This window comes from Rhagoletis zephyria, unplaced genomic scaffold (assembly GCF_001687245.7).
Source record: "Rhagoletis zephyria isolate East Lansing unplaced genomic scaffold, Rhagoletis_zephyria_1.1 Rzeph_scaffold_00024, whole genome shotgun sequence".
NCBI classification, from domain to species: Eukaryota; Metazoa; Arthropoda; class Insecta; order Diptera; family Tephritidae; genus Rhagoletis; species Rhagoletis zephyria.
Window position 1 is genome coordinate 75,123 of NW_016157108.1, and position 15,243 is coordinate 90,365.

Here is a 15,243-nt window from a genome sequence, read left to right on the forward strand (position 1 = left end):
GACTATCTCATCAACTGGTATGATGCTACTAGTATTTATACTAGTAGATGCTGATGCATAGCCTGACAATTGACATCTCGTAGGACATCGCAATGTTAAAAATACCAGTCGCTAGCATTGAAAAAGGATGGAACGTGAACTAGTTGGGCTGAAACGCAAACCGGTAGAATTCTAGTTCACAACTAGTAGCTTTCCCTGCAGGGTAACAGAGTCGGAAGATCACCATTTAGCTCCCTAATAAAAACATCCAGAGCCCTACGCCGGTGTGCTTCCGTTAATGCCTGGACGGTTTCCCCATGGACGTATTTGTCTGTATTTATAGTGTTGATCATAAGTGACAACTGCTTATTGATTTTAGCATAGAATTCCGAAACTTTTTGGCGACCTTGTGTCATGAGAGTAAGTTGTTGATCCAACGTCCCTATATCCCTGGAATCTGCGTAATGCAGTGACAAAATTTCCTTAATTTTTCGCCAGTCACTCTCAAGAATGTTATGCGACACTAGTTCAGCATCGGCTGCACCCCTAATTTTGCACCTGATGTGCCTCAGAATGGCCCTATAGATTGGTTTATGCCGTACAACCTGGTAGTCATTTAAAACCTGCTCTACGCTATGGACCCAGGAGGAATAATGCTCCCTGGATCCATCGAACACTTGAAGCTCCTTCACGCAGTCTGGCAATTTAGAAACTTCCCTAAGTTCGTCCTCCGTCCGAGGACTTGTCAGTGGCTCTTCCACCGGACGTATTTCCGGGTCCGCGGACTGACTGCGAACCTCCTCTACCTGGAGTTAGAATCGGTGACCAAGAGTTCTCTAGCAGCGAGGCGGTTACAACGCATGCCCTGCCATCTATACTATCTAACGTAAAGAATCACACCACGAGGATAAACTTGGAATATGTCCACGACATCACGATGAAGAACGTAAAATATTTGGGGTATGTTAATGAAAAGATCAATTTTTCCCTCATTACAGAAGCCATTTCAATCCTTGCAATACTATTCATTGCCGGCCTGCTGTGGAGATGCTACACCGAAAGACTAGATCTGCCACCGGTCCAGATTCCTTCACATTGGACAGGAAATGTCAGCGTTAACAAAATCATCAAAGGAAAATCCGCACCCGAACTATATTGCGTAGATAATAGCCTACCAGTTACAGCGATCAGGACCAACATAACATCGGAAAGCCGAAATAACTCACTGCAAAATTTAACCCCCTCACGATTTTCAACTTTCAATCTACGGGACGTAGATCTTTAAAGGGGGAGGAGTTATCTTACCTGTAATACCAATACCGCTCAATGGCGCACCCTTTACTCACGTTGCCAGGCATGTGACCATATTGTTGCACTTACTAACTTTGCTGACGCGGCACACGCGCAACCACCGATCAGGTCAAGTATCGGAATTATTGAAATCATGGGAATTGCAATATAAGCAATTCCTGTCTGCACGCGCAAGCCCCAACTTGCGAAATGTGGGAACTGCAACCTTAGCATAAGTAGTTAGGAGTAAGAGGTTAGCCAGTAAGTCAATTCATATGTTTTAGGCAGTTAATTTTGGGACGTGCAAGTGACACGTAATAAATTGTGATAAGTTCAACTCGCGTTGTCCGTCTTTTAATTACAGTTCGAATAGTATCGGCGAACAGTGGGTTCGCCGCACCTTTAATTTTTTATATCTCTCGCGACACGAGAGATTAACTTGCATATATAGGTATATTTTGTCAAAAAAGTATATTTAATTGCATTTTTATTAAACGCCGTTTGTCAAGAATGGACTCACCTCTCTGAAGTTGACAGGATAACTTTTTCCCAAAGTAAAAATTCCTATCGGAAAAGAATAATTTTGCCGCGGACATATTTTAAAAAATATCGCGTGCTTTGCTCATTTCCGTGGAGGTTAGCAGGACAACTTCTGAAAACCAATTAAGGAAACCAGCTAAACCCACACTAACTATTCGATAATTTGCCGTAAATTATCCGTTCTTTATCCGTGGGACCAAAAATTTTGTCGCAGACATATTTTTTTTTTCTTCGGCTATGCTGAAGGCTTCATACCTTTCATGAACATCTGAAAATTTTATTTTAACAGATTACTGCTTTTGAAAAAATTTATATATTCACAGCATACATCGATAGAGGAGTTACATATGGGAGGTTCCATGGGAAAGTGGACATCAGTGCAAAAATTATTTTCTTTATAAAACTAGCAAACGTATGGATAAGACATTTGCAAAAATCTTGAATGAACCAAAAAATAACAAATTAAAGCTTTAAATGCATTTTTATTACCTTTTTTCTACGTTTCGAAATCAAGTTCTAAGTAAATTTTTTGATTGAGTTTAAAGTAGTTTGTGTTGAATGTACTGTCAAATAATTTGCGATTCATAATTCAAGTGTTTGGTAAGAAAAATATATAGTAGAACTCATCTGCTTTTAAAAAAATTGTGTTATATATTAAATTGTGTGACTGCTTTATCTATATTAAGAGTTATTATAAAGCAGTATTGGTCTTGTCCCACCCGTGAAAAAAAGACCAAAAGTTGTTTATTTAATTAAAGAAGTTGAAGTTGTGTTTCGTGTTTGTTACATAATGTTAGAAATTCATTGCAAATATTTACCACAATTGCATTGTCGTTTCCACGTAGTTAGATAAGAATAATTCAACAGAGAAGCATGTCACACCCGTGACAGCTATGTGTGGGACAGTTGTCAGAGGCAGGTGTACAGGGCTGATAAGCTTTATTTGTTTGTTAAGGTGAACGCAGGGAAGAGGGGGGACTCGTCCATTATCTATATACCGTTGTGGTCAGCTGATTAAGTTAAGTAACATATTGACCAGTTTTGGTTTCTTATTTTGTTAATCTAATGTTTATAGTTTTTTTTTTATAAAAGTCTAGCACATTACCTAACCAGAACCACATAAATCTACATTTCAAACTTCTTACAAAAATTAGAAAAATTCAACAAACTTTAACAATTACAGCCAAAAATTTTAAACTTTTTGCTCAGAATTTTTAGGTATGCAGTTTTGTAGTCCATTAAATTTAAGTAAGTAAAAGTGAAAATATCAAGCCACAGAAAATGGCATTCATTTTAAATAATTTTTTTTGGCTGAAAAAAAAAATCGTATCTAAACAATCAGAGGTATGGAAGATATACCTTATATAGCACCAATCAAAGTGATTTTCACTGCTAAATATGTGATCGGTATGTAACACAATTTATTGGGTTTAGCTTCCTACATAAAGGAGATATATCGCAAAAACTGGTATCTGAACAATCAGTGGTATAGGAGGTAAATCTTATACAGCATAGATTTTGACGATTTTTTCAGTATTATTATTTATGAACTAGCTTACGAAATTTATCGGTTTTAGCTGTCCAAATAAAGGATTTTACAGTAAAACCCCATATCTGAACAATCAGTTGTATGGAGGTAATAAATAGGTTATAGTGACCCGATCTTTGTTAATTTTACCGTAAGCTTTCTGTTGATATTGGGTGAAAATAGTGCGAAATTTAATGTTTCTCGCTGCATAAAAGGAGAAGTTATAACAAAAAATCTCATATCACAACAATCAGTTGTACAGGAGCTATAAGTTATAGTGACCCGATCTTTGTAATTTTCACTTTTTACTTTTTTAAGTGCAATTATTGCAAAATTTCATGTTCCTAGCTGCATAAATAGAGGAGTCGTAACGGAAAATCTCACATCTGAACAACCAGTTGTATGGGGGCTACAGGTTATAGTGACCCGATCTTTGTTATTTTCACTGTAAGTCTTCTGTTGATAATGAGTGAAAACAGCGCGAAATTTCATGTTCCTAGCCTTATAAATGGAGGAGTTATAACGAAAAATCTCATATCTGAACAATTAGTTGTATGGGAGCTATATGTTATAGTTACCTGATCTTTGTAATTTTCACTGTAAGTTTTTGGTTGATAATTATTGAAAACAGTGCAAAATTTCATGTTCCTAGCTATATAAATGGAGAAGGTGCATATGTACCGTGACCATATTAACCAACGTAAAATAAAGGACATCTTTTTCAAAATGATTTGGAAATACGTACATATAACTTGTATGATAAAAGTACCTTGCCCATATCGTAATTTAAGTCAAATATTTACCAGTTAATTATATTATTTAATTGTATAAGTTCCCCTGCTGTAGCGAAAAATGAAGCCAAATCCTTTTCAAGGACTTCACCATCCTGTGCTACCAAAATGCATTTACCATAATTCATACTGCACGACGAAGCCAGCGCACAGTGGTTCAAAATTGGAACTCAATGTTCATAATCCACTCGAGCCTTCATTTTTCAACCATTTTTTATTAAAAACCAAAAAAAAAATATATTTATTTTGGTGAACATTTTTTTATAAAATTTCAAAATTTTTTTGTGTATTTTTTTGTTTTAGGAGAACCATACAAATGTATTCAGCTAACTTTTGTTATGTAACATTTATTAACTGGAACAGGAGAATACATTTTCTTCTAAACTACTACTTTTTGTGCATATTGCACTAAAAAATTTAATATAATCAAATTAAAATTCAGAAAGCAGGCTCAACTGGTCTCTTGCAAATATTGTAAGCTTTCATAAAAAATAACAATTAACCAAATTAAGCGAAAAATGAAGTGAATGAACGCCAGTTTTGAACCACTGTACACTGTTCTCTGGAACTGGAAACTCGGCGTGCAACACGATCCTGGGCACAACTTGATTTATAGATTGTACAAAGATTACCGATTAAATAGAAACCCTTAAGTGGGGTGCGAAACGAACTGGCGAAAGTTTTTAGTATATTTTATAAGGGAAATTTTTTTTTTTTCATATTCTGCGTTTAAAAATTTACCCCTGAAAAATGCAGAGCCGATTTAAAGGACAGTTTAAGAAATAAAGGACAAAAGGCGTCCTTTATTTTGAAAAAAATTATAAAGGACAGGGGGTTAAAATAAAGGACTGTCCTTTAAAATAAAGGACGGATGGTCACCGTATGCATATGCGATAATCGAAACAATTTTCGCTATACATATACATTTTTGGGGCACATATCAAGAATATTTTTAATATTTTGTAGTCGTTTTAATGATCATATAATTAAGTTTTTTGTGCATATTTTTGTCTTCCCTAGCAATGGGACACCAAAACGTCAGTTTGGGCGATATACCCTGTGTTCTACAATTACGTCTCTGACAGCCTTGTTGTCGCCTCTGGCGATAACCAATTACCGATGTTAAGTTAAGTTTACTTCCATTCTTTTGGTCAAAAAGGCGATGGTGGACTTTAGTGGTTTTACTAACATACCCTTTTCATAGAACCATTTCTCAGTCAGTTTTAAGCCTTTATCGCAGCCCAGTATCTTGCCATGGGAGGATGGTTCCGTGCGCAGAAGTGCCATTGACGTATCCACTGGGTAGCAACCAAACACCCGTTTGGGAGCGAGCTAAAGTGAGAAGGCGTAAAACTTCGCGTGCGCTGGGTTTGGGTCCCGCCACGTTAAAACCCCGCCCAATGAAAAGAACCAAACAGCCTCGGATGAGACCCCCTTTTTCTGATGACGACCACGGCAAACGTATAAAGGACTATGATTTAAGGGTATGCACCTGGAATATCCGGACCCTTAATGGGGAAGGTGCCTCTGCCCGGCTGGTTGATGTCCTCGGGAAGACAAAGGCTGACATCATCGCCATACAAGAAATGCGATGGATGGGGCAAGGAAAAGTAAGCGTGAAGCCTTGCGACGTCTACTACAGTTGCCACGCAAAGGAGCGCAAATTCGGTGTTGGATTCGTGGTAGGAGAGACTCCGTAGCCGAGTACTGGCGTTCACCCCGGTGGACGAACATCTAGCCATAATCCGCAACAAAGCTAGATTCTTCAACATCTCGCTCATCTGCGCCCATGCCCCGACGGAAGAGAAGGATGAGGCGTCCAAGGATCTCTTCTATGAGCGCTTGGAACGTACATATGAGCGCTGCCCCCGACACGATGTCAAAATCGTGCTTGGCGATTTTAATGCCAAGGTGGGCAAGGAAGGGATCTTTGGCGCCACTGTCGGAAAATTCAGCCTCCACGACGAAACGTCCGATAACGGACTGAGGCTGATCGACCTCGCCGGAACCCGAAACATGGTAATATGTAGTACTAAGTTCCAGCATAAGAACATGGTGTAGTGGTTAGCAGTGCGCACTACCATTCCGCAGGGCCTGGGTTCAAGACCGGCTCAAAATACAAAAGAGTTTTTTTCTAGTAGCGGTCGCCCCTCGGCAGGCAATGGCAAACCTCCGAGTGTATTTCTGCCATGAAAAAACAGCCATTCGGAGTCGGCGTAAAACTGTATGTCCCTCCCCATTTTGTGACAACATCATGGCGCATGTCACAAAAACGGAGGAGAAGCTCGGCCAAAACTTTAACATATGTGTAAGCACCAATCTATTTGTTTATATTTGAGAGAAAAGAGAAAAAATTGGATATTTTGCTTGACATTTTATGATAATTGTATTTTAGTTACCCTCACTGCTATTATTTTGACCGCAGTATATACATTCGATAGAATAATTAAAACTTTGACAAATCTCTTTTTAGAACTCTATTAAAAAGGTTAACATTGTTGTGATGGTTAGAGCTGATTCTAATATTTAAGTATACATTTCTTTTAAATACATAATTTGATATAGCTAACAAAACCGGAAAATATCAAAAATGAAATTATTATTTTTATCTCTGATACCAAAATTTTTCTGGCAACTAAATATGTACGCGTCAAAATATTCGGTACTAATAACGAATTGCTATTGGCTGTCACTTTTCCTCCGCTTTACTTTCGCTTGAGCAGTCATTTTCCAAGCGATTGCATATTCAACAAGCTGACTAGAAGAATTGCCTTGTTGTGAGGCAATTTTACATAACGAAAACAGGCAAAATATACACATGCACAAATCCATCCTTTGCTCCGTTGTTCGATGCCTTTAGAACGTGTTTACCCAGCAAACACAGTCTCAAATGTTTGAGAAAAATGTATTTCTCAATTTGATATCAAATGTTTTTCTCAAATGATTCTCAAACTGAAAACGAGGTTTAAATTTTACATTTGAAATTCATTTGAGGTTGATTTGAAGAAAGATGGCAAGTGTCAAACGATATAAAAATGCGCAGTTAACCGGGCCGTTACACATTCAATTTTCCCCTTTCAATTTTCAATTTTCAATACTCTCATACTTTTTCACTAACACACTCTTATTTATTGCTTGAATGGGCAACTTGCTTTCAATTTTCCCCTTTCAATTTTCAATACTCTCATACTTTTTCACTAACACACTCTTATTTATTGCTTGAATGGGCAACTTGCTTTCAATTTTCCCCTTTCAATTGAGTTTCAATTTTGCTTTAAATTTTGATTAGCTTTTCAGCATTGGCATGCGAATTTTGTGAAAATAAAAAAAATACCAAGCTTATGCATGTTAAAATGTTAATCTACAATGGAATAAAAATGGAAAATGTTCTTCAGAAGCTAGTTAGTTACATTGTTTTCTTGAAGGCGGCATGTTGATAATGAAATTGCTTCTCAAATTGAATGCAGCCTACGTAATGGCTTTCAATTTTGATGATTTTTGACAAGCAATGTGTGTGAGGAAATTGAGAGGCAAACCTGATTGTGTGTCGTCAGCGTAAAGCAAAAATTGTAAGAATAAAATTAAGATAAATTGAAAAAAAAACCAAGGAATGAAACCGATTCAAAATAACGTTCCGGTTTGGGTTTCGGTTTTGCCAAGTGTTTCGGTTTCGGTTTTGGTTTCGTTCTTCAAAATTTATTTCGGTTTTGGTTTCGGTTTCGTTCCGGTTTCGGTTTTTCACAGAAATTTTGTTGATATTATTTAAATCACAATGTCTTAAACGTTGAGGAAAGAAAATCGAAAATTACAGTTCACTGATAATATCAACACTAGGTTCTTTCCCTAACAATCCGGACCGGATTTGGTAATTAGAGAATAAGAGAAACATTTTCTTTCAAAAATGGAACAAAGTTCAGAAGTACGGAAACGCAAAAACCCACATTTCGTGCCCACAAGTCGAGAAACAGCTGATTCACGTTGTTCTTGTTTTTGTCACTTATACCATGTTCTGACCGACATCGGAAACATGTTTTCGTTGCTAAAACTGGTTTTCGACCTAAAACTTGTGTTTTCGTCCATATAAAATCTGTTAAACGAAAACCAGTTTTCGCTGAAAACTACTTGAAAACTCACTTTCCACTCATTCCAATCGGTGTCTTCACTAGTTTTTTTCGATTATTTATCGAAGTGGAAGTCATATTTTATCATCTTTAATACGCCATTTCGGATTTATTGTTAATTGCCTGGCCAAAGCAAAATAAGAATGAAAGTTAAAGGTTGTAAATGAAAAGAAAATGAAGGAAAAATGTTTTGGTTGTCGGTCAGAACATGGTATTAAATGCAAACACTTGGAAATTGAATTTTGGTTTCACAAATTTGATTTTAAGTACATAGATTGAAAATACATCAACAGGCCATTCACTTTTCCTTAAAAGCACCAAGTAAATGCAGGCAACATGTAAACACAATACAGCTGATATGCACTTTGACACTTTATCCATTTTTACTCGGAGAAAATTTCGGGCTGTTTCGGGCAGGAAGAAGAATACACTTACGATCGAATACGCTCGAATTTTCGCTCTCTATTACCCATTTTGTTGAGTACAGGCATGATTTCTGGGCTATTTTGGGCACACGCGGGATCTCGCATTGCGTACGGGAAAGAAACTACTTAAATATAATTAATCGATTATCGATTCACAACAACAAAGTCATCAGCAGATTTTTGCGAAAAGTTACCTTGCCATACTTATTTACTACTTAACAAGAATTTTAGCAAAATGTTGCTGATTTTGGTTAAATAAATCATTTATTTCAAAGAAATTTTTATTTATTATTTTTGTAAATTTCTGGAAACCGATTGAAACCTGTGATTGAAATGGTTTCGGTATCGTTCCTTTTCAGGTCAAGATAACGGTTACGGTTTCGGTTTCGGTTTTGAAAAACGAAACGGTTTTAAACGGTTACATTCCTTGAAAAAAACAATGATTAGAAAAAAATTTCAAAGAGAGAGCCCACAAATAGCGGATTTGATGTTTGCGCGGATTAAAGAAGTTGCAGCTTTTCAAGACGAATTTATTATAAATTACTTTATCTTAATTGTTTCTTTTGTTATGTACATACATATGTACATCGCGAAGAAATTTCCTATAGAAAATTCGATTTCCAGATTTGAAGTACAATTGATAAATAGCCTTTGAAATTGATTTGAAAGTTGACCATATTCTCAAATGGAGATCAAACTCCCCTTTTTAATGAGAAAGCTGTAATTTTCAAATCAATATCAAATCATTTTCAAACGTTTGACGTTTGACATTGATTTCAAATCATTCTCAAATGTATATCAAACCTAATTGTTTGTTGGGTAGGTACAAATTTTCTTGGTATTCTATATGTTTACTTATCAGTTATTCACGACCATACAGTACATATATGTAAAGATAAATTATAAATGCATCCGAAGGATTTTTAACCAACGAATTAGGGGGGTGAGCTAATGCTTAATTTTTATGAAAATATAAGTAGCAAAGCCTATTATCAGGTCAGAAGCATGCTACCTTAAAGCATAAACAGACGGCAGCCGGGTCAACTCGGGCATCAACTGCAGTTGATCCGGATTAAGTCCGAGTTTAAGCTTTAACAGTCAGATGTGTAGTGCGTCGATGATGTGATTCCACACACAGGGTCAGTTTTAACCATCTACTTATGTAGACGCCCCGGACGAGTCATACATTTGGCGCTCCTTTTTAATTCACGAAATATTTAACGAAAAATAAAAGTAAAGCAGACTAAGGGCCGGTTGCTCAAAGCCTGGTTGACACTATTCTTCGGTTAACATCGTTATCGACGTCTTCGACTCCATGCATATAACACGGTGTCTACTTGGCTTTGAGCAACCGCACCTAAAGCGAAGTTTTTAGTTTATTTTCTATAGAATTCAATTTATGACTGGTTAAAATTGTTCCAGAGTATTAGGGGATTGACGAGACGTATAAAATAATGATTAGTGATCTATAGGATTTCTAACGATACCAACATTTTTTTAAACTGATAAAAAAATATATAATTAGCCCCACCTAAAACCATTTTAATCGTTATTTTACGTACAAAACTTTAAGCCTAACGACGGTTAACATGTATTGTGAATCCCCTAATTATTCATCATAATTTTCATTTCATTTTATATTATATTCTACCAAAATTCTACTTCACATTCTAATTTTAAACAATTTGGATCCTATATTTACTGAGATATGGTAGTTTTTAGAAGGGGACGTGGTTACAGTCCGATTTCTCCCATTTTCAATAGCAACTTACATTGGAGAAATACATACCAAATTTCGTTGAGATATCTCAATTTTTGCCCGAGTTATCGTGACACGGACAGACGGACGGACGTACTGACAGACATGGCTTAATCGAGTTCCCTTTTCATTATGAGCATTTATGTATACATGTGTCTATATCTATCTCGATTCTTTAGGCTGTTACATACAACCGTTACGCAAACAAATTTATAATACCGTCGGGTATAAAAAATGATGAAGCCATGAGCCATTAGTTCTCTCCAAGAGAACTGCTACTTTGCCCTCTAAATTTTTGACTGATGGATAATTTTTTGGTCTGCACAAACACGATTTGAACAAAAATCGTGATAATTCGTACAAATTCGAAAAAAATGTTTGCGTAAAGAAATTATTTATAGAGATGATCTTTGGAATTTTAGAGGTCATATTAATATTGTGCTGTACTGTTGGAAAAATCGTCGATCAGCAAATAATGTATGAGCCAAATAAACGCAGATGGCCTAAAATATAAATAGTCAAACATTAATTGCATGTATGTACGTAAAAACGAACTTACTTGTGCAATGCAATTGCAAAAAAAAAAATTCCATATTTTTATACCCGAGCGCACTTGTGCACAAGGGTATATTAATTTTGTTCACATAACGGTTGTTTGTAACAGCCAAAACGAATCGAGATAGATATAGACAAATGTATACATAAATGATCAGGATGAAAANTTATTGTGCTTGCCACATAAAAGCAAAACGTTGAAAATTATTGAAATCGGACTAAAATTACGGCCGCTTTTCATATAACGGTAAATTTCAGAAATGCTTGAAACTGCGATATTACGAAATTTAAGGACGCTAATTTACTCAAAATTGATAGACCCCGGTTTACCATGTAGCGGTAGCCTTCGGAAAGGTGAAAAACATATATTTAATACTTGCGCCGGGTATTTAATGTTCGGCTCCGCCCGAACTTAGACTTTCTTACTTGTTTTTGTTATATTTAGCAAAAGAAAGTTTGTTTAACCGTACACGATGGAAGTATTAATAATTTATAGGCAAAGCAAATACGAAAATAAAATCAATTGGTACAGCATTAACTAATTCAACAATTATGGTATTTTTTCAAACAAATTAAACAGATTATTTTATTGAAGTTGCTCTGAATTGTAATAATATAAAAGTAACAAGCTTTTACATAGATACGATTGGGAAAAAATTAAACATTTTAAATAATTGTTTCTTTGTAATTTATATATTGTTTTCAATTAATACGTTATTATATAAACTGGTCCACCCTTTTTTGAAGTGCAGTGCATTATTTAATAGCCTTGTCTGATGGGGACTGAGTTCCAGAGACTAATAAAGTGTATGAAGAATTGATGTTCAGATATAGAAATACAATATTTAGTTACGAATACATATAATAGTTGCGTTCTTTATCTCCCAGAAATAGTCCGAAGTAGTCAGATTTAGTCCAAAAAGCTCTTAAACTTGAACTTCTAAAATCTTGAAAAATGTCAAACTCAACTGATACCTCGTTTATACCGACAATTTTGATGATTTTCGTTGTGACTCAGTTCAGTGTGATTCAAACCAGATGCATAAACAAAATTTCTATACACGATGAAATCGAAAAGTGTATTGACTCGAATTTGTTTTCTAATCGGTTTTTTATTTCTCATATCGGTTAGAAAACCTGTATAAACGAATAATTCATTTAACGTGAATTCAGGATTGGATATTTTTTTATTTCTAAAGCCCGTTTTCAATAGTATTTATTATTATAATAAATTTGTATTACCGTTCGCTTCTATTTCGGTCCACCGCGCAAATTTATTATTAAATAAATGTCGAAAAAAACTAACGGAGTTTGTTTACCTTTCAATACGGTTTATTCGAGGGCGATATAAAGACTGAGGAATAAACGCTAGAAATAAATATATGTTGAATCGAATCGGTTTTTTTTAAAGCGGTTTTTTCGTAGGTATAAACAAGGTATAAACAAGGTATGAATTTGAATTAACGGAACTTAAGAATACACTAAAAGTGAGAATAATCTAAAAACTAAAAAAGTGATTTAAAAATGGAAGGAGGCAAAATATAGGTAGTAGATAAGTGTTTTTTGTGCTTGTGCTTGCGTGAATGTGTTTTGTACATATATTTCTATTCTTATTTGACATTAGTTTTGTTGTTGCCATTCTTTGGACTAAACATTTGGAAATAAGGAATGGACCTAGTATATGTTTGTACATATCAGTGCTGGCAAAATGTTAATCTTATTAATGATTAAAAATTAACGATTAAAATGTTAATCGCGATTGACGATTAAAATTAATTAATCGCAATCAACTGAACGATTAATGATTAAATTTTTTTAATCGTTCATCGCTGGCTGCGATTACGATTAACTAATTTTAAATCATTAGTCGTTAATCCAATTAAAAAGAACATCTGATTAAGTTGTATAGTTTGTTCGAATTTGAAACCAAACACCAGTTATAGCAATTATTTTGTGTTCTATGCTTATAAAAAGCACATAATATAAAAAAATTATAATTATTGTTATTAGTAATACACAAACTGGGAACGTCGTAAAAGTGCAGAGGGATATTAAAAGCAAGTTTGTAAAACGTCTGTTGGAATAGATCTTAAAGAAAATGCACACCAAATTGCTTAGATTGATGAGGAAAACCGACTTAGCCATATACCCGATTAACTGGCCTTGTGTGCACAGGAAAATTCTGCAATAACACAAACGGCAATAACGGAAATTTATATTATTTCCCAATTAAAGGTAAATTAACATAAATTTTCTTTATTTCATTGAGCAATAAGACCAACGTTTACACTTTACAATTGAGTAATAAAGCAAAATAGTACACATGCATACATAGGTAGTCACCCAGTTACATTTGACAAAAATTAGTACACGAATAAGCTAAATGGACGGATTTGTAAGTATACAATTTTAAAAGTGCCCCGCGTCGCGGTGGTCCACCTTCGCGCGCCACCCTGCGTTCGACGTCTCGCTCGCGTCCCCCGCCCTTAGTTTACGACGACAAAAATTTGGCACATCATTAAGCGGAACCTGGAAGAACGTGAATATGTAATTCGGTCGCAGGGAATGTAAAACTTGAATTTCGGGGCGCAGAGGGTTGTGAAATTACCGGCATCTTGAAAAACAATGGTGGTGAAAATTTTTTAAAACTTAGAGAAGCAACCATTTTTAGGCCTTAATCAAACTACGTCTAATCGTTAGTATTCATACATGGTAGGAAAATTCCAAAGGGAAAATTTCCCTATCTCATCATTATATACTGGGAACTGTGAGAATTGGTGACTTACTCTGAAATAGAGATGGGCACGGGACTAACTATTTAACCCAGATCCTGGCCGGTCCCGTGGTTCCCGAAATCTATCACTAAGAAACATTCACATGTCTTTTAAATTAATATTAAATAATAAAATTATTAATATCAATCCCATTATTTTGTTTTGCTTTGCTGTTCATTTTCATCTGAGTAAAACATAAAGAAGTGCATATTTCATACATCGATTTTAAGGAAGATTACCTGAATTTACAGAGATTGCGGTCCCTCCCGACAGAAAAATTTTTACAGACCTTCCCGATACCGTTCATCCCGGCCAATTTGAAATCAGTATCGTGGGTCCCGCTGTCCCCGATATCCCGCGCCCATCTCTACTCTGAAATTAGGTGCAATAAGGTCCTCAGCATCGGAGCGTTTTAATTTTTTCGCTACTTGATAAATACTCGTCAGGTGAATTTTCGGCTATCACTTTAGTTTCTGCAAATTCGGCAGTCGGAGGGGCAGAATTTTTCGGTTTAAAATAGTTCGTTATTTTTACAGAATATATTCGCCACGTAGCACTTTTTATTTTGGTGATTCACGCATATTGAAAATACACTTTTTCTACCAAATAGGTAAATGATACTGATTTGATTTGACTTTTAACTTATTGAAAGCTTCAAAAGCCTTCAAATTCAAATCAAAGAAATGCGAGTGTATATATCGCACACAATCTTAAAAGTGACACAACTCAAAATTTCGCATTTTTGAAATTATTGACTAAAAATGTACAGAGAGCTTTTATTTACCTTTCAGGAAAAGCTGGAGCAAATTTTTGTTATAATTTGTTGAAAAAACCTTAGGCAAAGCCTTCCTTGCCCATATAATTAGCACGTGCTATGAAATATTTAGTTATATTTAGATTGGCCTCGCTATATTTTTAATACAAATTTATTTTGTCGAAAATAAAAATTATACCGCAGATTAAAGGAGTACAGCTAAAAATCATCTAAAGTCATGTTCTTTTATCTAAAATAAAATAAACTACTTTTTGCACTTTTCGAAATAATGCGTTTTTTTCCAAATGCATCAAATAATTTTTGAATACCTGTTAATGCCATCAGATCTGCATTAAAACCCTGACCTGACGGAAACGGTATTATGTACATATAGCGTAGGGGTGCAATAACACAAACGCAAAATTTGCTTTATTTCACTTTTAAATGAGAATAGGTTGGAAATAAAACATATTTTGCCTTATTTTCCATTGATTATTTATACTATTTTAATACACACAGTTTAGATGTTTCATCGTTTTTCTTGCAAACATCGATGTTGCCAAACATCCAGTTCTAGTATCACTTACCAGGCATACTCCTTTCCATGAAAATTGTACAAGAGACCGATTCCTTTATTAAGATAGAGTTAGAGATTAAAGCGTCAGTACATTACTGTGCATCTGAAAACAAAAAAATACTTATACATAATATATTAAGTATATTGTAA

General features: G+C 35.2%; 1 protein-coding gene across 7 annotated transcripts in view; it reads right to left on the reverse strand.

Moving 5' to 3' along the window:
• Positions 1-15,243, reverse strand: part of LOC108362728 (embryonic polarity protein dorsal-like) — a 117,777-nt gene that overhangs the window by 56,324 nt on the left and 46,210 nt on the right. For 6 of the 7 annotated variants that reach the window (XR_001847512.1, XM_017615868.1, XM_017615851.1 and 3 more), the window contains one exon: positions 15,104-15,196. The exons of the other annotated variant lie outside the window; for it this stretch is intronic. Coding sequence is in view for 5 of the 6 variants with exons in the window: in XM_017615868.1 (XP_017471357.1) it covers positions 15,104-15,122 (19 nt within the window). In the remaining variant the exon portion in view is untranslated. The remainder of the gene's footprint in view (positions 1-15,103; positions 15,197-15,243) is intronic. 7 annotated transcript variants of the gene reach the window in all.